Source organism: Coregonus clupeaformis, unplaced genomic scaffold, assembly GCF_020615455.1.
Source record: "Coregonus clupeaformis isolate EN_2021a unplaced genomic scaffold, ASM2061545v1 scaf0096, whole genome shotgun sequence".
Classification (NCBI taxonomy): domain Eukaryota; kingdom Metazoa; phylum Chordata; class Actinopteri; order Salmoniformes; family Salmonidae; genus Coregonus; species Coregonus clupeaformis.
Genome location: NW_025533551.1, coordinates 214,141 through 236,694, shown reverse-complemented (window position 1 = coordinate 236,694; position 22,554 = coordinate 214,141). Strand labels below are relative to the sequence as shown.

Genomic DNA, 22,554 nt, shown 5'->3' with positions numbered 1-22,554 from the left:
CCAAACACAGGAATGTTAAAGATTTACATTTTAGTCATTTAGCAGACGCTCTTATCCAGAGCGACTTACAGTTAGTGAATACATATTTTATTTTTTTATACTGGCCCCCCGTGGGAAACGAACCCACAACCCTGGCGTTGCAAACGCCATGCTCTATCAACTGAGATACATCCCTGCCGGCCATTCCCTCCCCTACCCTGGACGACGCTGGGCCAATTGTGCGCCGCCCACGGCCGGCTGCGACAGAGCCTGGATTCGAACCAGGATCTCTAGTGGCAGTTAGCACTGCGATGCAGTGCCTTAGACCACTGCGCCACTCAGGAGAACTCGATGTTACAATGTTTCTCCTATAGGTCTACATACTTCAGATGTTTCTGTTAAATTGTTTATGTAATGAACTTTTGATCAATGTGAAGCAGGTGTTGAACACACATCTTTAACCACATTGGCCTTATTTGGAAATATTTATATTCTAAATAAAAATTATTCAATATTTGTATTAATTCTATAATTTATAGAGATGATAGTTTACATCAACTGCCCCATGACCCTATTTAGAGCAGACAGCCGTGTGACTTATACAACCCTGGCAGACTCAATGGACATGTGTTAAGTACTGTAGGTGGTGGGATGACGTGTCCTTCCTGCCATGGCGTCGGTTGGTAATAGAAGTAGACTCTTTGACTCGGAGTACCTAAAAATGGCACCAACCATGATCCTGAAGGTGGGGGGGGGGACATTTGCTACAGAGAGATTGAGTTTCATAATAGGCGCCTAAGAGATTGGCCAGAGGCGGAGCTCAGTTAAGCACTTAAAAATCATATCGCTGCAATCATAAAGTACTTTACTGGCTAATATCTCATCACTGTTGGAATTGTTTACACTGTGAGAGTTCAAAGGAGCCTATGAATTAATTATCTGGGAAAAGTATGTTGTAATCGTGAGCACTCAGTGTTACAAATACTCACATATTAAACACAAAGCCAATTGGATATTGTTATCCAAAGCTATGCACATACCCATCATATTACTCATAATATCCATATGAGCCAAATGTCTAATAAAATGCACACTAGACCACAATCCAGCATCTAACCTTAATACTTTATTACAACAAATAAAAAAAGGCATACACTTCCGTTTCATTTAGAAAGTTAATGAATTTGCGATTTATTTTTGTCATACATACCATTCGCCTGTATAACCTTCCAAACTTACTCAAACGTGTTGAGACATCCACACACTAGACACAATTTGGGGGAAAGGTGCAGTGTTCATAGGACATCTTCCCACTCATTAAAGGCCAGAAAAAATTACCATGATTATCCATTGAGATCAACTACACATTTAACTATTTCAACCTATGTTAGATCTGTCTATTATTCTGTTATGGTCAAGTTTTATACAGTAGCCACACATCTCAGGTACAGTTTTAGCCTAATGAGAATAGTTCTAGCTACAGTATATGGGACATGATTTGGTGTGTATGAGTGGACCATCAGTGACAAAGAGTGGACTGAGGAAGCTTTCTTGTTTCCTGCCTTGTCTGTCTCAGGGAATGCCAAGTGGAATGGTGAAGGAGAGATAGTCGCCCACCTCACCCCATTCTGCTCTGAAGTGTTGGAATATGGTTATCCATGTGGTGAGTACTGCAACCCACAGTAGCAACCCCAGCCCTGATCGCTTTACATCTGAAAGAGAGATGTAATTTATTGTAGTCATGTTTGCTTAGAAACTGCACGCTTTAACTGATACTTAAACTAATGTTAAACTAATACAAAGCCAACTTTATGTTTTAGCTGGATCATCTTATCTCATCGACCATAGGCCTACATCTCATAAGACACACAACCTGTAACATAAATGTATTATTTATCCAGTATGTGGATGAGCCACAAGAAACCTGGACTACTAATAATTTGTACAGGAATCTTTAGCTATATTAATTCACAGCACTTTCTCTGTGTACATAGACTCTGATTGGCTGATTGACACTCACATGTTTTGACCTGGAGTTGTTCAGTATATGTTGGCTTTACAAAGGCCTCTTTGAAAAACCACACCACATTCACCAGCCACAGGAACGGAAGGAAAGCAAATCCCCCTGAGATAGAGAGAGTAATTACAGTATTACTACATTATTCTTGCATTATATATTATATACACTACTGTTCAAAAGATTGGGGTCACTTAGAAATGTCCTTGTTTTCGAAAGAAAAGCAATTTTTTGTCTATTAAAATAACATCAAATTGATCAGAAATACAGTGTAGACAATGTTAATGTTGTAAATGGCTATTGTAGCTGGAAACAGCTGATTTTTAATGGAATATCTACATAGGCGTACAGAGGCCCATTTTCAGCAACCATCAGTCCTGTGTTCCAATGGCACGTTGTGTTTGTTAATCCAAGTTTATCATTTTAAAAGGCTAATTGATCATTAGAAACCCCTTTTGCAATGATGTTAGCACAGCTGCAAACTGTTGTGCTGATTAAAGAAGCAATACAACTGGCCTTCTTGAGACTAGTTGAGTACCTGGAGCATCAGCCATTGTGGGTTCGATTACAGGCTCAAAATGGCCAGAAACAAAGAACTTTCTTCTGAAACTCGTCAGTCTATTCTTGTTCGGAGAAATGAAGGCTATTCCATGCGAGAAATTGCCAAGAAACTGACGATCACGTACAACGCTGTGTACTACTCCCTTCACAGAACAGAGCAAACTGGCTCTAACCAAAATAGAAAGAGGAGTGGGAGGCCCCGGTGCACAACTGAGCAAGAGGACAAATACATTAGAGTGTCTAGTTTGAGAAACAGATGCCTCACAGGTCCTCAACTGGCAGCTTCATTAAATAGTACCCGCAAAACACCAGTCTCAATGTCAACAGTGAAGAGGCGACTCCAGGATGCTGACCTTCAAGGCAGAGTTGCAAAGAAAAATCCATACCTCAGACTGCCCATCTTAATCTTTAATTTTTATTGGCCAGTCTGAGATATGGCTTTTTCTTTGCAACTCTGCCTAGAAGACCAGCATCCCGGAGTCGCCTCTTCACTGTTGACGTTGAGACTGGTGTTTTGCGGGTACTATTTAATGAAGCTGCCAGTTGAGGACCTGTGAGGCGTCTGTTTCTCAAACTAGACACTAATGTATTTGTCCTCTTGCTCCTCTTTCTATTCTGGTTAGAGACAGTTTGCGCTGTTCTGTGAAGGGAGTAGTACACAGCGTTGTACGAGATATTCAGTTTCTTGGCAATTTCTTGCATGGAATAGACTGACTAGTTTCAGAAGAAAGTTATTTTTTTTCTGGATATTTTGAGCCTGTAATCCAACCCACAATTGCTGATGCTCCAGATACTCAACTAGTCTCAAGAAGGCCAGTTTTATTGCTTCTTTAATCAGCACAACAGTTTGCAGCTGTGCTAACATAATTGCAAAAGGGTTATCTAATGATCAATTAGCCTTTTAAAATGATAAACTTGGATTAGCAAACACAACGTGCCATTGGAACACAGGACTGATGGTTGCTGATAATAGGTCTCTGTACGCCTATGTGGATATTCCATAAAAAAAATCAGCCGTTTCCAGCTACAATAGCCATTTACAACATTAACAATGTCTTCACTGTATTTCTGATCAATTTGATGTTATTTTTAAATGATTTTCCTTCGAAAACAAGGACATTTCTAAGTGACCCCATACTTTTGAATGGTAGTGTGTGTGTATATATATATATATACATACACACACAACATTGTGAAAACATCAATTCACAACAGTAACATTGGATAGTTCATGCAATGTTTTTATCTTTGAACCATGCCAGTGGATAGAAATCCCCTGGTCACGTGACTTATAATTAGAGAAGAACAGCACTTAGTGGTTCACTCTTACCAACTTACCTAAATAGTATTTCCTGCAGAGGGTGAGTTTCTCCTCATTGGGAAGGCGCTCTAGGTTCATGTTGATTTCCCCCTTCGTATTGACAGCTTTTCAAAGAGACCTTGAAGTATGAAGGAAGAGTATAAAAGTGAGAGGGTCTGATGAAGATCTAGACTGGCACATTTCGTCTACATGGAACTGCCCGTCTGTAATATACGAGGGTGCCCCCTATCGATAACAGCGGGAACAAGTCTTGTGATCCCACTCAACTCTGGCCTGGCTATCTGCCCAGATTACACAGATCCGCGATAAAATAACATATTTCAACACCACTGTTGCGAACTATTGAAGTATTTTGAGGGAAAATGTGTAGGCTAGTAGCTAAGTTTTGTTAAAGCAGTCGAAAATACTGCGTGCTGATATCTGCGCTAAGATAGCTGGATGGCTAACTAAATATGCTACAATGTTAATAGCAATATTCCTCTATAGGAACCACTATTACAGAAAAGACAGCATTAATCATATTTGCAGAGGCTTTTACCTGTAATCTTTAATTATATAGACGTCAAATAGCTCTAAATTGCTCGAGAATTTAACGTTAAACAGCTCAAAACATCAACACAAAAAAGCATTTCCCCTCTGCTTCCTGCTCCAGTTTTCTGTAGAGGGGGATGTGACGTCCACACTGGCACCCCCAATTCATTGTGGGTAATGTAGTTCAGCTAGCGTACATAGAAAACTTATGTTTTGGCATTTAAATGAAAATATATTTAAAAAGTGTAATTAACTTTTGCTCGTAGTAAATCACCTATGATTGCTGACAGTGCAGATGATCTGAATTGCCATGCAAAAGATATGCAAAATATGTGCCTTGCAGTTGCAAAATTACTGTAAACCTGCATGTCTCATTCTGTGAATAATTTCCATCAGTGAAGTGTATTGCAATATACAGCCTATATCCCCCCACAATTCTCCTCTCATCAATGCAAAAAATATAGGCCTAGACTTGTGGATGTATAATTCTTCTTTTCAAATTATGTTTAGAGTTTGATTTAATTGCATTGACTCTCTTATTTTCAAATTATGTTTAGAGCTTGATTTAAGTGCATTGACTCTCTCTCATGTAAGGAGCGCGCACATAATCTACAGTGGTTCATTCAGTATGATCATATCAGAAGACGAGGACAAGCCGCTCGGCCACTGAGTTATAGGGACAAGCCTTAAAAATCTTGGTACAGCCGTAGATGGCCATTCACAAAATGTGTATTTTTTTTGCATGGAGGTAAGCTGGGCCTTGTAGTTAATTATCAATAATCGTAATGGTTGTAATCAAACGATGATCGAGCAAAGTGTCCTTTGTTTAATATCAAATGGGTTTATTACTTGCATTACAAAGTATATTGCATTGCACACACCACTCCTATAAATTTCAATCATCATTTAAATAAAGATTTGCAAGTTACCCTGTGAAGCTTTCCCGTGGAAATACTTCATTTCCCGGCAGCCTTGCGGGGTCCCCCCCCCTCCCTATCTCGCGCCTTCCCTCTTGTCTCACCTCAAGTTGCTATCGGTGTTGTTTTTGAAGCTATGATGGCGGCAGCGGGATGCGGATCAGCAACCGCGGCTGCCATAGGAGGGCAAGTTGGTACTGCTGCACCCCGAGGTCGCTTCCCTGGTCGGCCTTGGTCGTCTCGCAGCCGCTTGCGTTCTGAGAAGCGATGGCAACTCGACCGATCAGGGGCAGAAGCTGACGATGCGACTAATGCTGGAGGCCCAAGGCCCACAAGCCTGGTACTATCGTTAAACGAGGACCAGTCTCACTTGCGCTTACTTGGGATAGAGTCGAACCACAAGAACCTAGCGGAGGCTGGGTACAGCTCAAGTGGGAGCGAAGAGGTGAGAGCCCAAATCGCTGCTGGAGTTAGTATTTTTTTGCTTCTTTTATCATGTCATTTTGGTTACCTATGTTGGTGTGTAGTTTTGTGTGTGTGTCTTGTAGAGTTAGCTCCGTTTCATAATACTTTGCTATAAGTGTCAACATTAGTTAGCTAGCTAACGTTAGCAGTAGCCACTTCATGGGATGTTCGTCAATAGCGCTAACTAACAAAGAAGGGGAAGGCTAATGTAATGTTTGTCTGCATTGGAGTTCTATGGTTAGTTAGACATACGATTTACCACGAATAACTTACACCTACGCTAGCTAGCCAGGTATTTGTCTTAAGTTGGCGTTTAGCTGGTTTATGCCTGTAATTGCTGCAGTGAGTAACGAACGTAGCTACATAAATGTTTCTATGAATTCAAGAGGGGGAGGGGCTACGTCATAACTACTCTCTATGATAGCTAGCTAACTACCGTTTATGGGGATCATTTCACGTTCCTTTCAAAAACATGGCTTGCAGAATGTCACCCAGGTCCGTTTTTTGTCACAGTCACTGAGTCAATTAATGTAACGCTTGCTAATGTAACTAGCTTGTTGGAGAAGTCATTGGAGGGAAAACTATGATAACGAAACCCGGTAGTGGGTAAATTTGTGATGATGTGAGATGCAGTCCAAAAAATGTTTTCATTACAAGCAAGAGAGGAGCACCACTCAAAAGCATATTAGATGTTTCGATTTGACATATAAATGACCTAGGCCTACCTAATGACTGCAAGTATTCATATGTTGATAATCTGGCTTGGACCCTAGCTCTACATTAGCTGACAAAATGCTGCTGCCATAATATCGACTTTATTTGCATATTAACAGGCATGTAGCAGATGTAGCTAGAGGCCTCCAACCCCTCCCAAGTTCCCAGGCATGACTGGGTAAATTGCTGCTGGTTTCTTGGTAATGCAGCTTTGTTCATGGATGGCGAGGCATTACCTGGAGGAGGAGAGAATTTAAAAGATGTGCTTGGACTGTTTGTGAATGATTAACTTAACTAGTTGATATAATGGCTTGTCCCGTGCACTTGTTTTGGGTTTGTAATGGTATAGTTTGGTGCTCAAGACTAGCACGATAATCTACAGGTCATCCCAATGATCCCAAACATTTGACATGAGAGACCTATTCCAAGAAGGCAGTAACCTATAACACTATACTTGGTCATTTCCATGTAAAAGGACCCATGAGCACCAACGTGAAGTTTGTAGGAGCATATCAAATTGCGTGTCAAATGAAAGCTAAGAGTCTATATTTTTGGAAAATGAAGGCACAGATGCATAAAAATAAATACATGTCATTTTACAAATTAGGCATAAGTAATAGCTTTGATTTATGGTCAAATAGATGGAAAAGGGATCTTAAAAAATATCTACCAGAAAGTCATAAAAGGTATTAGAAATACATCAAAACACAATGTTGAAGTAAAGACCCCCTGCCAACTAATATCAAAAATCATATTTAGTTTTAGAGAAACTATTTGCCTTTAAGTTGAAGAAACATTTCCTTGTGCCTTGTAATTCCATTACCAAAATCCCACATCTTTAAGATATTTTAAAATTTCTCTCCCTCATGTGGAGGGAGGATAATGAACGTTCACAGAAGTAACAAGTAAAGGTAGACCTACCAAATAGTTAGTGTTTTTACTGATATTTTTTTTGTTGTTTATCAATTATTAGCAATCATTAATGGAATTACAGCAATTGTCAACAATGGGAAATCATAGTAGTCACAAACCACAGTTGAATCACCTGCTACTGTCCTCTCTCCCACTGGCATACTGTTACAGTGCACTCGGAAAGTATTCAGCCTTATTCTGAAATGGATTTAAAAAATATATTTCCTCATCAATCTACACACAATTCCCCCTAATGACAAAGCGAAAACAGGTTTTTAGAAATGTTTGCAAATTGATTAAACATTAAAAACAGAAACCTTATTTACATAAGTATTCAGACCCTTTGCTATGAGACTCGAAATTGAGCTCAGGTGCATCCTGTTTCCATTGATCATCCTTGAGATGTTTCTACAACTTGATTGGAGTCCATCTGTGGTAAATTCAATTGATTGAACATGATTTGGAAAGGCCCACACCTGTCTATATAAGGTCCCACAGTTGACAGTGCATGTCAGAGCAAGGAATTGTCTGTAGTGCTCCGAGCCAGGATTGTGTCGAAGCACAGATCTGGGGAAGGGTACCCAAAAATGTCTGCAACATTGAACGTCCCCAAGAACACAGTGGCCTCCATCATTCTTAAATGGAAGAAGTTTGGAACCCCCAAGACTCTTTCTAGAGCTGGCCACCCGGCCAAACTGAGCAATCTGGGGAGAAGGGCCTTGGACAGGGAGGTGACCAAGACCCAGATGGTTACTCTGACAGAGCTCCAGAGTTCCTCTGTGGAGATGGGAGAACTTTCCGGAAGGACAACCATCTCTGCAGCACTCCACCAATCAGGCCTTTATGTTAGTGGCCAGACGGAGGCCATTCATCTGTAATAGGCACATGACAGACCTGAAAATAGCTGTGCAGTGACGCTCCCCATCCAACCTGACAGAGCTTGAGAGGATCTGCAGAGGAGAATGGGAGAAACTCTCCAAATACAGCTGTGCAAAGCTTGTAGCGTCATACCAAGAAGACTCGAGGCTGTAATCGCTGCCAAAGGTGCTTCAACAAAGTACTGAGTAAAGGGTCTGAATACTTATGTAAATGTAATATTTCTGTTTTATTTTTAATACATTTGCAAACATTTCTAAAACCTGTTTTTTCTTTGTCAGTATGGGCTATTGTGTGTAGATTGATGGGGGGGGGGTGAAAAGCAACTTAATCCATTTTAGAATAAGGCTATAACAATTTTTTTTGTGTTGAAAAAGTCAAGGGGTCTGAATACTTTCCGAATGCGCTGTATGTTTTGCCCCCCCCACCTCCCCCCCAGTTAATGTTACCTCTCCCGGCTCTTACTAACAACTACCCATGAGACCCCTTTCTTTCCATTTACTGTAACTAGCATCTGAACCCACTGAGCACCGACCGACACCGGATATCCATGGACGTTGAAATTTGGTCAGTCCGCCCCGGCCTTGATTTCAACGTCCACAGATGTCGTTTTTTTTGGTTGGTCTGGACCGGCCTTGATTTGACCCAAACATAGACGTCCATGATTGGTTCAGATTTGGTCCGATCACCAATCATAGACGTCTATGTTTCACAAGTTTGCACAGTACAGTGAAGCACAGCTGGGTGCAGTAAATAAAAGTAGAGTATAGTTCAGTACGCGTTAATGCAGAATTCTGCATTCTGCGAAAAAGAAGAGCAGGCATAAGATACTGTATCTTGATGCATTTTGTAAACGTTCTTTCTATTATACAGTGAGGGAAAAAAGTATTTGATCCCCTGCTGATTTTGTACATTTGCCCACTGACAAAGAAATGATCAGTCTATAATTTTAATGGTAGGTTTATTTGAACAGTGAGAGACAGAATAACAACCAAAAAATCCAAAAAAACGCATGTCAAAAATGTTATAAATTGATTTGCATTTTAATGAGGGAAATAAGTATTTGACCCCCTCTCAATCAGAAAGATTTCTGGCTCCCAGGTGTCTTTTATACAGATAATGAGCTGAGATTAGGAGCACAATCTTAAAGGGAGTGCTCCTAATCTCAGCTTGTTACCTGTATAAAAGACACCTGTCCACAGAAGCAATCAATCAGATTCCAAACTCTCCACCATGGCCAAGACCAAAGAGCTCTCCAAGGATGTCAGGGACAAGATTGTAGACCTACACAAGGCTGGAATGGGCTACAAGACCATCGCCAAGCAGCTTGGTGAGAAGGTGACAACAGTTGGTGCGATTATTCGCAAATGGAAGAAACACAAAAGAACTGTCAATCTCCCTCGGCCTGGGGCTCCATGCAAGATCTCACCTCGTGGAGTTGCAATGATCATGAGAACGGTGAGGAATCGGCCCAGAACTACATGGGAGGATCTTGTCAATGATCTCAAGGCAGCTGGGACCATAGTGACCAAGAAAACAATTGGTAACACACTACGCTGTGAAGGACTGAAATCCTGCAGCGCCCGCAAGGTCCCCCTGCTCAAGAAAGCACATATACAGGCCCGTCTGAAGTTTGCCAATGAACATCTGAATGATTCAGAGGAGAACTGGGTGAAAGTGTTGTGGTCAGATGAGACCAAAATAGAGCTCTTTGGCATCAACTCAACTCGCCGTGTTTGGAGGAGGAGGAATGCTGCCTATGACCCCAAGAACACCATCCCCACCGTCAAACATGGAGGTGGAAACTTTACATTTATGTCATTTAGCAGACGCTCTTATCCAGAGCGACTTACAAATTATGCTTTGGGGGCCAAGGCAACAAAGGAGTGGCTCAAGAAGAAGCACATTAAGGTCCTGGAGTGGCCTAGCCAGTCTCCAGACCTTAATCCCATAGAAAATCTGTGGAGGGAGCTGAATGTTCGAGTTGCCAAACGTCAGGCTCGAAACCTTAATGACTTGGAGAAGATCTGCAAAGAGGAGTGAGACAAAATCCCTCCTGAGATGTGTGCAAACCTGGTTGCCAACTACAAGAAACATCTGACCTCTGTGATTGCCAAAAAGGGTTTTGCCACCAAGTACTAAGTCATGTCTTGCAGAGGGGTCAAATACTTATTTCCCTAATTAAAATGCAAATCAATTTATAACATTTTTGACATGCGTTTTTCTGGATTTTTGTTGCTGTTATTCTGTCTCTCACTGTTCAAATAAACCTACCATTAAAATTATAGACTGATCATGTGGGCAAACGTACATAATCAGCAGGGGATCAAATACTTGTTTCCCTCACTGTAAACAATATAAATGTGATGGCCGTATGTGTTGCGCTAATGTATTTTCTGTGAAGGAGAACTATAGTTGCATGCCCCTGATCACCCTATTGAAACAAAAAATCACTGTCTTTCAACATAAAACGCATGGGAAATGGTTTAAAATGCAGATATCTGAACTAACGCCACCCCTGGTACAGTAGAGTTTGGTACAGTAGAGCACACAAGTCTACTGTACTGAATAGGGATCTTAACAGTTAACCGTTAATTGGTTAGCAGCCGAAAATACATTTGACCGCTCATGCTTATTAGTCTATAGGTTTCTAACAGAGATTTTAATCTCTGTCACACATGGAACCGCTCGCATTAGGTGCGCTGTTTAGAATGTTTTTTCCCGCATAATGCATTTAGGCAAATGTTTGAAAATGTACGTTTTATTTGCTGCTTCATTACAAGAGTTGCATGTTCCATCATAGGCTATATATAGCCTTTTGACTGTAAGACGATAGGCTTGCTATTGTTGCATGTTTGCATTAAGCTCTTAATGAAAAACGTCAGCTCCTTTTCCATGCATATTTTCGGATGGTCACGCCATTTTACTGTTTGGAAAAATGTAACTGTTTTATTGACCGGTTAATGAGGGTTGGTTAGTCAGCAGCAAAATTGACCGACATTTGCATCCCTTGTACTGAACTATACTGTACTGTACTGAACTGTGATGTGCTGTACTGTACTCTACATAGAAGTCTATGATTGGTTCAGATTTGATCCGGACCAACCAAATTTGTTCTTGTTTGGGGGCGGAGATCATGAGAATAATGGCCAATGTGTAGAATAATACCCATATATGCAATGTATGATATTGCATATTTTTACGTTTGTGTACCTAATTCAGGATACATCACCATGAAGAGTGACATTCATATCCATAATTATGCATTTCTGTGTAGTACAGATCAGTGAACCATTATGTAATTCCGTTATCATAGTTCTGTTACCGGTTGTAAATTCACTTCACGTAGTGTATTCAATAACCAAAATAGATTTTTCAAAGTCAAGGTGTCATGTCATAGCTGACACCCCATTCTCTCTGCAAACATCTGTGAATCTTAATTCGGAGCAGATATTTAAGAGTTTTTGGAAAATGTGGTTGTGTGAAAAATAGAGGGAGATTTTACTGTTACCAAATTTAGCATCTGCGCAGTTCTTGCCGTAAATGTGTTTTTGTGAAATGTTTTGTGTAAATTGTTCAAAGTAGTCCTTGTGCATAGAGTTGTATGGTTTGTTCAACTTTGAAATCAATGGTTTTTGTTTAGCATACATTTTAAAGTGAAAAATCGGAGTCTCAGCGTAATTCCGTTACCATGGAATTGCCCACTCACTACATGACATTACACAAATCAAACGTACATTTTTTTTAGATTGCCATGCCACTGTTCTCCCTCAAGGTTGGGATATAAAAAAGCTTCTGTAGTCAACAGTACTTGTACTAGCAGTCAGTTGCATAGGCCTAGTTGTGTTTTGGTGTGTGTGTGTGTGTGTGTGTGTGTGTGTTAGGTCATTGTCAAGTTGTCAAAGCTTTTAGGCCTAATTGTTGCATGTGAACTACTATTCATCAATTTCAAATGCATATTCGGTATCAAACTGTTGTGATGTTATGGAAAATTGTGAAACAGTTGGAAAAAGAACGTTGGGTGTCCAAAGTTAATAATCTGTCCTTGCTTTTCAGGGAGAGGATTTCACAGGATTTGAATCTGATTGTAAAGGATATCAAGGCCCCGTACGGTCCAGACATAATCCCTTCAAAAGTAAGTATTAGCCTATTCTACACCTATGCCCATCCCTTGCCACCTATCTATTATTCTTGGGCGGTATTGAGATTTCCATACTGTTCTTCTGCCATCCCGGGATTTACGGTATTACTGGCATAGCACACAATGGGCGCTAAAAACGCAAAAAAAAGTCCCATTGGGAGTCTGTTTACAAAATTAGAACACGTAATAGCGAATTCTCATAGACGCTTTTAGCTACATGCTAACGAGCGCAAACAAACAAACCAATTGCAAAGACTGGCAAATCCAGCTCATAAAGTTACTCAAGTATAGCTAGTAGCCATTTTCAGTGTGGACATTTACAAGCTAAAGTGACGAGAGAAATTGTGCAAATAAACAAAGTTGTAATACATGTTTGTCTGAAGAACAGCACGTATACACTGAGAAGAGGGGAGAAGAACGAAGAGGAGGAAAAAATGCTAGTTGGAAGCACAGGGAAAAAATGGCAACTGTACAGATGATTCATCCAGAGCTCTTTGACTTATCAAACACGGCAGAAAGCTAACCACCCGTCTCCTTATTAATTCAGCCACTTACAGTGGGGAGAACAAGTATTTGATACACTGCCGATTTTGCAGGTTTTCCTACTTACAAAGCACTAAGAGGTCTGTAATTTTTTATCATATGTACACTTCAACTGTGAGAGACGGAATCTAAAACAAAAATCCAGAAAATCACATTTGTATGAGTTTTAAGTAATTAATTTGCATTTTATTGCATGACATACAGTGGGGGAAAAAAGTATTTAGTCAGCCACCAATTGTGCAAGTTCTCCCACTTAAAAAGATGAGCGAGGCCTGTAATTTTCCTCATAGGTACACGTCAACTATGACAGACAAATTGAGAGAGAAAAAATCCAGAAAATCACATTGTAGGATTTTTAATGAATTTATTTGCAAATTATGGTGGAAAATAAGTATTTGGTCACCTACAAACAAGCAAGATTTCTGGCTCTCACAGACCTGTAGCTTCTTCTTTAAGAGGCTCCTCTGTCCTCCACTGTTACCTGTATTAATGGCACCTGTTTGAACTTGTTATCAGTATAAAAGACACCTGTCCACAACCTCAAACAGTCACACTCCAAACTCCACTATGGCCAAGACCAAAGAGCTGTCAAAGGACACCAGAAACAAAATTGTAGACCTGCACCAGGCTGGGAAGACTGAATCTGCAATAGGTAAGCAGCTTGGTTTGAAGAAATCAACTGTGGGAGCAATTATTAGGAAATGGAAGACATACAAGACCACTCATAATCTCCCTCGATCTGGGGCTCCATGCAAGATCTCACCCCGTGGGGTCAAAATGATCACAAGAACGGTGAGCAAAAATCCCAGAACCACACGGGGGGACCTAGTGAATGACCTGCAGAGAGCTGGGACCAAAGTAACAAAGCCTACCATCAGTAACACACTACGCCGCCAGGGACTCAAATCCTGCAGTGCCAGACGTGTCCCCCTGCTTAAGCCAGTACATGTCTAGGCCCGTCTGAAGTTTGCTAGAGTGCATTTGGATGATCCAGAAGAGGATTGGGAGAATGTCATATGGTCAGATGAAATCAAAATATAACTTTTTGGTACAAACTCAACTCGTCGTGTTTGGAGGACAAAGAATGCTGAGTTGCATCCAAAGAACACCATACCTACTGTGAAGCATGGGGGTGGAAACATCATGCTTTGGGGCTGTTTTTCTGAAAAGGGACCAGGACGACTGATCAGTGTAAAGGAAAGAATGAATGGGGCCATGTATCGTGAGATTTTGAGTGAAACCCTTCTTCCATCAGCAAGGGCATTGAAGATGAAACGTGGCTGGGTCTTTCAGCATGACAGTGATCCCAAACACACCGCCCGGGCAACGAAGGAGTGGCTTCGTAAGAAGCATTTCAAGGTCCTGGAGTGGCCTAGCCAGTCTCCAGATCTCAACCCCATAGAAAATCTTTGGAGGGAGTTGAAAGTCTGTGTTGCCCAGCGACAGCCCCAAAACAACACTGCTCTAGAGGAGATCTGCATGGAGGAATGGGCCAAAATACAAGCAACAGTATGTGAAAACGTTTGACCTGTGCCATTGCCAACAAAGGGTATATAACAAAGTATTGAGAAACTTTTGTTATTGACCAAATACTTATTTTCCACCATAATTTGCAAATAAATTCATAAAAATAGATATAATAATTTTTTTTCTCATTTTGTCTGTCATAGTTGACGTGTACTTATGATGAAAATTACAGGCCTCTCTCATCTTTTTAAGTGGGAGAACTTGCACAATTGGTGGCTGACTAAATACTTTCTTTCCCCACTGTAAGTATTTGATCACCTACCAACCAGTAAGAATTCCGGCACTCACAGACCTGTTAGTTTTTCTTTAAGAAGCCCTCCTGTTCTCCACTCATTACCTGTATTAACTGAACCTGTTTGAACTCGTTACCTGTATAAAAGACACCTGTCCACACACTCAATCAAACAGACTCCAACCTCTCCACAATGGCCAAGACCAGAGAGCTGTGTAAGGACATCAGGGATAAAATTGTAGACCTGCACAAGGCTGGGATGGGCTACAGGACAATAGGCAAGCAGCTTGGTGAGAAGGCAAAAACTGTTGCCGCAATTATTAGAAAATGGAAGAAGTTCAAGATGACGGTCAATCACCCTCGGTCTGGGGCTCCATGCAAGATCTCACCTCGTGGGGCATCAATGATCATGAGGAAGGTGAGGGATCAGCCCAGAACTACACGGCAGGACCTGGTCAATGACCTGAAGAGAGCTGGGACCACAGTTTCAAAGAAAACCATTAGTAACACACTACGCCGTCATGGATTAAAATCCTGCAGCGCACGCAAGGTCCCCCTGCTCAAGCCAGCGCATGTCCAGGCCCGTCTGAAGTTTGCCAATGACCATCTGGATGATCCAGAGGAGGAATGGGAGAAGGTAATGTGGTCTGATGAGACAAAAATAGAGCTTTTTGGTCTAAACTCCACTCGCCGTGTTTGGAGGAAGAAGAAGGATGAGTACAATCCCAAGAACACCATCCCAACCGTGAAGCATGGAGGTGGAAACATCATTCTTTGGGGATGCTTTTCTGCAAAGGGGACAGGACGACTGCACCGTATTGAGGGGAGGATGGATGGGGCCGTGTATCGCGAGATCTTGGCCAACAACCTCCTCCCTCAGTAAGAGCATTGAAGATGGGTCGTGGCTGGGTCTTCCAGCATGACAACGACCCGAAACCCACAGCCAGGGCAACTAAGGAGTGGCTCCGTAAGAAGCATCTCAAGGTCCTGGAGTGGCCTAGCCAGTCTCTAGACCTGAACCCAATAGAAAATCTTTGGAGGGAGCTGAAAGTCAGTTTTGCCTAGCGACAGCCCCGAAACCTGAAGGATCTGGAGAAGGTCTGTATGGAGGAGTGGGCCAAAATCCCTGCTGCAGTGTGTGCAAACCTGGTCAAGACCTAGAGGAAACGTATGATCTCTGTAATTGCAAACAAAGGTTTCTGTACCAAATATTAAGTTCTGCTTTTCTGATGTATCAAATACTTATGTCATGCAATAAAATGCAAATTAATTACTTAAAAATCATACAATGTGATTTTCTGGATTTCTGTTTAAGATTCCGTCTCTCACAGTTGAAGTGTACCTATGATAAAAATTACAGACCTCTACATGCTTTGTAAGTAGGAAAACCTGCAAAATCGGCAGTGTATCAAATACTTGTTCTCCTCACTGTACTTAGATAACTAACAAGTAACCAAATACACAGCTGGAGAGTATAGCACATCTTAGACAGTTAAGATATCTGATGGCAAACATTTAGTAGTGAATTGCATACAAGTGTAACTTTATCACCTCGTGCACCACACAGCAGAGAGAGACTCACCACCGATAGAGATATAGAATACTATGGACTCACCAGCTCCCGCTTTCTCCCATTGTGTTCTTTACAACAAACAAATGCCTTGCTGCTGTTCTGGGAAATATGGTAAGCTTCATAATGAAAAATGTGACTGGAGAAATGAAGAATGTTATCTGCTTTATCTCCTAACGTATCGTACAAGTTGACTGCAGGTATTTACTTAAAAAGTAGCTGCAAATATTTTAATGTATTCAAAAACTTCAAATAAATAGTTTTGACAGTATATGAAAACCATCCTGTGGGTATTTCCAAATACCCCGGTATACAGTATACCGCCCAACCCTACTCAATTATTGAATGGGTAAAGTATACAGATTCAGAGCATTATCTGGTTGTACAGTTAAACTACCAAGTCATAATCTCTAAGGTACAAGGGTAATTCTGTGTTACCAGTGAATATAAACAGTTCTCCAATGGAAATGTTAATGCAGTGGAAATTATTTTGGAATGTCTCATTTAAACTACGCAAAGTATTCACACCCCTTGACTTTTTCCACATTTTTGATTGACTACCTCATTGCTTTACCCCACACATACAACTGTCTGTAAGGTCACTCAGTCGAGCAGTGAATTTCAAACACAGAATCAATCACAAAGACCAGGGATGTTTTCCAATGCTTCGCAAAGAAGGGCACCTATTGGTAGATTAATAAAAAAAGCAGACCCTGAATATCCCTTTGAGCATGGTGAAGTTATTAATTACACTTTGGATGGTGTATCAATACACCCATTCACTTCAAAGATACAGGCGTCCTTCCTAACTCAGTTGCCGGAGAGGAAGGAAACCGCTCAGGAGTTTCACCATGAGGCCAATCGTGACTTTCAAAAAGTTACAGTTTAATGGTTGTGATAGGAGAAAACTGAGGATGGATCAACAAGATTGTAGTTACTCCACAATACTAACCTAAATTACAGAGTGAAAAGAAGGAAGCCTGTACAAAACATGAATCCTGTTTGCAATAAAGCACTAAAGTAAAGCTGCAAGAAATATGGCAAATAAATGAATACAATGTGTTATGTTTGGGGCAAATCCAACACACTACATCACTGAGTACCACTCTTCATATTTACAAGCATGGTGGTGGCTGCATCATGTTGTGGGTGTGCTTGTCATCAAATTATGTCTAAGTGTTAGAGTGTGCCCCTGGCTATCCGGAAATGAAAAAAAACAAGAAAATGGTCCTGTCTGGTTTGCTTAATATAAGGAATTTTCATACTTAAGTATATTTAAAACCCAATGCTTTTAGACTTTTACTCAAGTAGTATTTTACTGGGTGACTTTCACTATTATTTGAGTCATTTTCTATTCAAGTATCTTTACTTTTACTCAAGTATGACAATTGGGTACCTTTTCCACCTCTGCAAATATACGCTAGAGTTGCTTACCAAGACGACATTGAATGTTCCTGAGTGGCCTAGTTACAGTTTTGACTTAAATCGGCTTCAAAATCAATGGCAAGACTTGAAAATGGTCGTCTAGCAATGATCAACAACCAACTTGACAGCTTGAAGAATTCTAGAAAGAGTAATGTGCAAATATTGTACAATCCAGGGGTGCAATGCTCTTAGACTCACCCAGAAAGACTCACAGCTGTAATCGCTGCCAAAGGTGACTCTAACATGTATTTACTCAGGGGTGTGAATAGTTGTGTAAATTAATTTCTGTATTTCATTTGCAATAAATTAGCAAACTTTTTTATTATTATCATTTTGTTATATCATTTTTCATACATGTTTTCACTTTTTCATTATGGGGTATTGTGTGTAGATGGGTGAGAAATTTCATTTGAATCCATTTTGAATTCAGGCTGAAACACAACATTTGGTATAAGTCAAGGGGTATGAATACTTTCTGGAGGCATTGTACATCATCTTAGATATGATAGTAATTTCCTCTCTCATTTGTTCTTTTCCTCCATAAGGTGATCCTGTCAAAACAAAATCAAGAAGGATACGAGAGAAGCCACCTCTTGTAGTCACCCCAAAAGAGACAGAGGAGACTCCAACTCCTAAAGAAGATGCACAATCTTCACAAGAAGTCCACTGTGCAATTCCTCCAGATGCAGTGCCTTCCAAGGATGGTAGGAAGGGTTCAAAAAACAAGCACTCAAACCCAGCAAAGGAGAGGCGTCCTGTGAAAAACGGGGCAACGTCAACTCCAAGGATTACCATCAAGTTGGTGGCCAAGAAGACGGTGAGAAAGGAAAAGGGAGGACGTCAAAAATCTGTGGAGAAGCTGAAGGTAAAAGGATTTAATTTTCAGTCAAAAGCTAATGATGTCGAAGGTGACCAGATCTCCAGTGCCCATGTCAAATTAAAGACCGACACACAAGCTGATGAGGCACAGCATCTGAATGGCACTGAGGATGAGGGAGGCAGAGGAGCCATACCTGCAAGGAGGCGTGGTAGATCTGCCTCCAAGATCACTGAACCCTGTGTTCAAAGTGGGGCCAAAGTTGGGGAGGTTGATGACCAAAAATCAGAGGGGGGTAGAAAATCAACAGGCAAACAGGACATTGCACTGGGAAGTGGAAATGCGGAGCCAAAAACTGACATTAAGAAATTCAAACGGAAAGAAAGAACCACAGAGGTTAGCACTGAAGTCAATAAACTGGTGATCCGAAGAAGAAATAGAACTACTAATCCACCCTCCGAAACACATGGAGGCCTTGTAACAGAATCAAAAAACCAGAGCAATGACAAAGTATGTCTGGCAGAGTCCTTGTTAGAGGTTTCAAGAATAGAGGAAGCCAAACCACCATCCAGAAAGAGTAGACGTAAACAAAGCAAGGCACATCAAGAAGAGAAGATGGTCACAGAAATCCATGTTCCATTAGCCACAGAACCTGAAAAGCAAATTTTTGAATCCAATGATGGTCTGGCTTTTAAAAATGACGATGACATAATCGGGATTCCAACTTTTAAGCTGATTAGAATCAGAAACCCCAAATTGGAAGGCTCATCTCGGTCTGACAGTAAGGGCTCCTCTCGTAAGAAAAAACGAAGCAAGTTTGTGTGGACACTTACATTGGTTAAGGGGAAAAGCAAGGAAACCCAAGTGCAGGGCTCTGGAAATACTGTCAACGGAACAAAGAAGCAGCGGAATACCACTGAATTGGACAAAGCCTCTCTTTTTGAACCCAGTGTGATCGAGAGTGTAGAGAACCCTGAAGAGAAAGAGGCCACGAGTTTTACCACCTCCAGAGATGCTGAGCACACACATAATGAGAGGTCTTCCAAGAAGAAGACTAAGGAGGCTTCGTCTCTTGAGGATAAGTCCTCTCTTCATGTTGAAGTGGGACGGGTAACGCAACCACATCCAGAGGAGACCACTCAACCAACTGACTGTTGTGATACTGTGGCAAAGGCTGTTCCACCCCTTCAGATAAAAAAGGTATCCTCACCCGGTAAACCTAAACGCTCAAAACCATCATTCTTGATCCAGCAAACTAGTCCTGCGCCTGAAGAAAAAAATATACTGGTAATCACAAAAGAGTCAATTGAAATTCTGGATGAAAAAATTACTTTATCAGACACAAATGCTGTGACTACTCCCAAAGCAAGGAGGAGAAGGTCGGCAAAGATTTCTACACCACGAAAGAAGCGTGGAAGTCATAAACCCTGGACAACCCACAAACACAAGCTTAAATTAAGTCCAAATGCGGAACATCCATCTGAGGAACCTGCCAGTGAAGCAGAACCACAGACCGATAAGGTTTTGAAGACTGAGGTTTCCACATTGTCTGTTGTCTCTAAACCTAGAAGGAGAAGAAGTTCGAGTTCAGTTAGAAAGAGGCCAGGGAAGACACAGATGTTACCTGAACCCACTGAAACTCCAAACACAGAGTTTGCCTCATCTGAACCACAGACAGAGGAGGTCTCCACATTGTCTGTTATCTCTAAATCTAGAAGAAGAATACATTCTATCCTTTCAACTAGAAAGAAGTCCAGAAAGACACCAACATCATCTGAAACTCCAAACACCGAGATGGCCCCATCTGAACCGCAGAAAGAGAAGGTCTCCACATTGTCTGTTGTCTCTAAATCTAGAAGGAGAATAAATTATATCCTTTCAATTAGAAAGAAGTCAAGAAAGACGCCAACATCATCTGAAACTCCGAACACAGAGATGGCCCCATCTGAACCACAGACAGAGGAGGTCTCCACATTGTCTGTTGTCTCTAAACCTAGGAGAATACATTCTAGCCTTTCAATTAGAAAGAAGTCAAGAAAGACACCAACATCATCTGAAACTCCAAACACAGAGATGGCCCCATCTGAACCACAGACAGAGGAGGTCTCCACATTGTCTGTTGTCTCTAAACCTAGGAGAATACATTCTAGCCTTTCAATTAGAAAGAAGTCAAGAAAGACACCAACATCATCTGAAACTCCAAACACAGAGATGGCCCCATCTGAACCACTGACAGAGGAGGTCTCCACATTGTCTGTTGTCTCTAAACCTAGGAGAAGAACTTCTAGCCTTTCAATTAGAAAGAAGTCAAGGAAGATACCAACATCATCTGAAACTCCAAACACAGAGATGGCCCCATCTGAACCACAGACAGGGGAGGTCTCCACATTGTCTGTTGTCTCTAAACCTAGAAGGAGAAGAACTTCTAGCCTTTCAATTAGAAAGAAGTCAAGAAAGACACCAACATCATCTGAAATTCCAAACCTAGAATTAGCCCTATCTGAACCTGTGACTTTGGCTGACACTCAACCAGAGGTGAAGGTGGAGCCAGAGACCCAGCCACTAGTGAGTGGAAAGGTACTGCTGTTAGAGCACCCTGTTATTGAACAGACAGAACCATGCCGTCATAGAAGTCTGTTCAAACATGGCAAAAAGAAGCGAAGAGCCTTGATTGGACAGAGGCAGAAACAAAGGCAGAGGCCAAGAGGGATAAAGAGTGATGAGAGTAAATCGCCTGAAGGTAAGGTACCTGAAGCTGTTGACGAGGTAGACCTAAAGGAAGTTTCCTCCCCAGAGGCTGCTTCCACACCGGCAAGCTCTAAACTCATTGGCATCCTCAAGACGAAGTACAGAAGGAAAAAGGTCCCCAATTCAAGCCTTCAGTTCCTTGGTACCAAAAGACCAAGAGCCAGGCCTAAAACTCTATCTAAGCAGGTAGAAATGGATCTCGCCCAGCAAATTTTGGAGGAGCAGGATATACAAGACACTGTGGATGATGAACCACAGTCTGATGCTTTTGATGACCAGCCTGGTAAATCAAAGTACCTTAAAAACATAAAGCACTTCATCATGCCTGTTGTCAGTGCCCGGTCCTCACGGGTGATCAAGACTCCACAGAGGTTTATGGATGATGCTGGCATGTCCGTTTTGCCACGTAGAAACTCCCCGAAGAAAGGCCAACTATTCGGCTTACACCCACGCACTGGAAGGAAACGAGAAGATGGCACAGGTAGAGAGCTTACTCCTGATCTGCCTATCGACGAAGAAGAATTTCTAAATGAGGCGCAGTTAGATGTCGATTTGTTCTCAACTCAGGAACTCGAACAGGAAACCACTGACGTGAGTGACAGCTTATCCTCAGAAAAGCAGTCTGGAAAGAGGAAGTCCCTTTTGAGGAATCCCAGTTTCAAGTGGCATGTGCCAGGAGAGTCTGGTGAGGAGGTATATACACTGGACAAAACTCTACAGAACGAGTATGAGACTTTACTTTTATCCAAAGAATTCCAAATTGCTTCTGACCCATCAACCGATCCCCAGGAGGTTCAGAAAAATAAAAGGCCCTACAAGTTCAACAAGCAAACATCTCACCTAAAGATGTACAAGCGACTGAAGAAGCTGCAACCAGGACTTCCCAAAAGGAGAATAAAAAATATGATGACAGATGGTGTTTGCAATACTCTTCAATCTTCTGTTCATGTGCTAGCGGAAGGTCTAGATGATGAAGTCAAGAGCATCTGTCTGAAGAAACGTCCCACAATCACAGCTCCAAGCAAACCCAAATCCAAGCAAGGCAAATCCAAGCTCAAGATTGAGGACCTTGATAGTCCTGGGGTTGTGCGAAAAGTCTCTGTGTGTGTTCGGACTATGAACTCAAAGTTCTTAACATTTCAATATGGAGAACATGAGGAGTTGACAGAGGAAGACAAAATAAATGCAGAACAATGTCTTGCAGGTAAGCAAAGAGCCATCAATGAGCCAATTCATGCTGATAGTTGTTTAACATTAG

The 22,554-nt window shown here is 41.4% G+C and overlaps 2 protein-coding genes across 4 annotated transcripts in view; one reads left to right on the top strand and one right to left on the bottom strand.

Annotated features, from left to right (window-relative positions):
* Positions 1-1,085: 1,085 nt before the first annotated feature.
* On the bottom strand, positions 1,086-4,546 carry LOC121586133 (gamma-secretase subunit PEN-2). Its single transcript, XM_041902632.2, has 4 exons — positions 4,417-4,546; positions 3,896-3,996; positions 2,000-2,104; positions 1,086-1,691 (listed from the first exon to the last, which is right to left on the bottom strand). The coding sequence occupies exons 2-4, from the start codon at positions 3,954-3,956 to the stop codon at positions 1,552-1,554; spliced, it is 306 nt and encodes a 101-aa protein (XP_041758566.1). The 5' UTR covers positions 3,957-3,996; positions 4,417-4,546; the 3' UTR covers positions 1,086-1,551.
* An 879-nt stretch (positions 4,547-5,425) lies between these two features.
* The window catches only part of LOC121585346 (histone-lysine N-methyltransferase 2A), a 57,659-nt gene continuing 40,530 nt past the window's right edge, over positions 5,426-22,554 (top strand). For 2 of the 3 annotated variants that reach the window (XM_045213310.1, XM_045213309.1), the window contains exons 1-3: positions 5,426-5,795; positions 12,350-12,428; positions 18,277-22,500. In XM_045213310.1, coding sequence (XP_045069245.1) covers positions 5,463-5,795; positions 12,350-12,428; positions 18,277-22,500 — 4,636 coding nt within the window. In that variant the 5' untranslated portion in view covers positions 5,426-5,462. The remainder of the gene's footprint in view (positions 5,796-12,349; positions 12,429-18,276; positions 22,501-22,554) is intronic. The other variant, XM_045213311.1, reaches the window with a different exon arrangement.

Bases quoted from the DNA above. Each gene is read 5' to 3' on its own strand.
- LOC121586133 (XM_041902632.2), bottom strand. From the start codon at position 3,956: ATGAACCTAGAGCGCCTTCCCAATGAGGAGAAACTCACCCTCTGCAGG. The intron at 2,105-3,895 runs GTAAGTTGGTAA...TCTCTATCTCAG, and splicing joins CTGCAGGAAATACTATTTAG to GGGGATTTGCTTTCCTTCCG. The intron at 1,692-1,999 runs GTGAGTGTCAAT...TCTCTCTTTCAG, and splicing joins ACAACTCCAGGTCAAAACAT to ATGTAAAGCGATCAGGGCTG.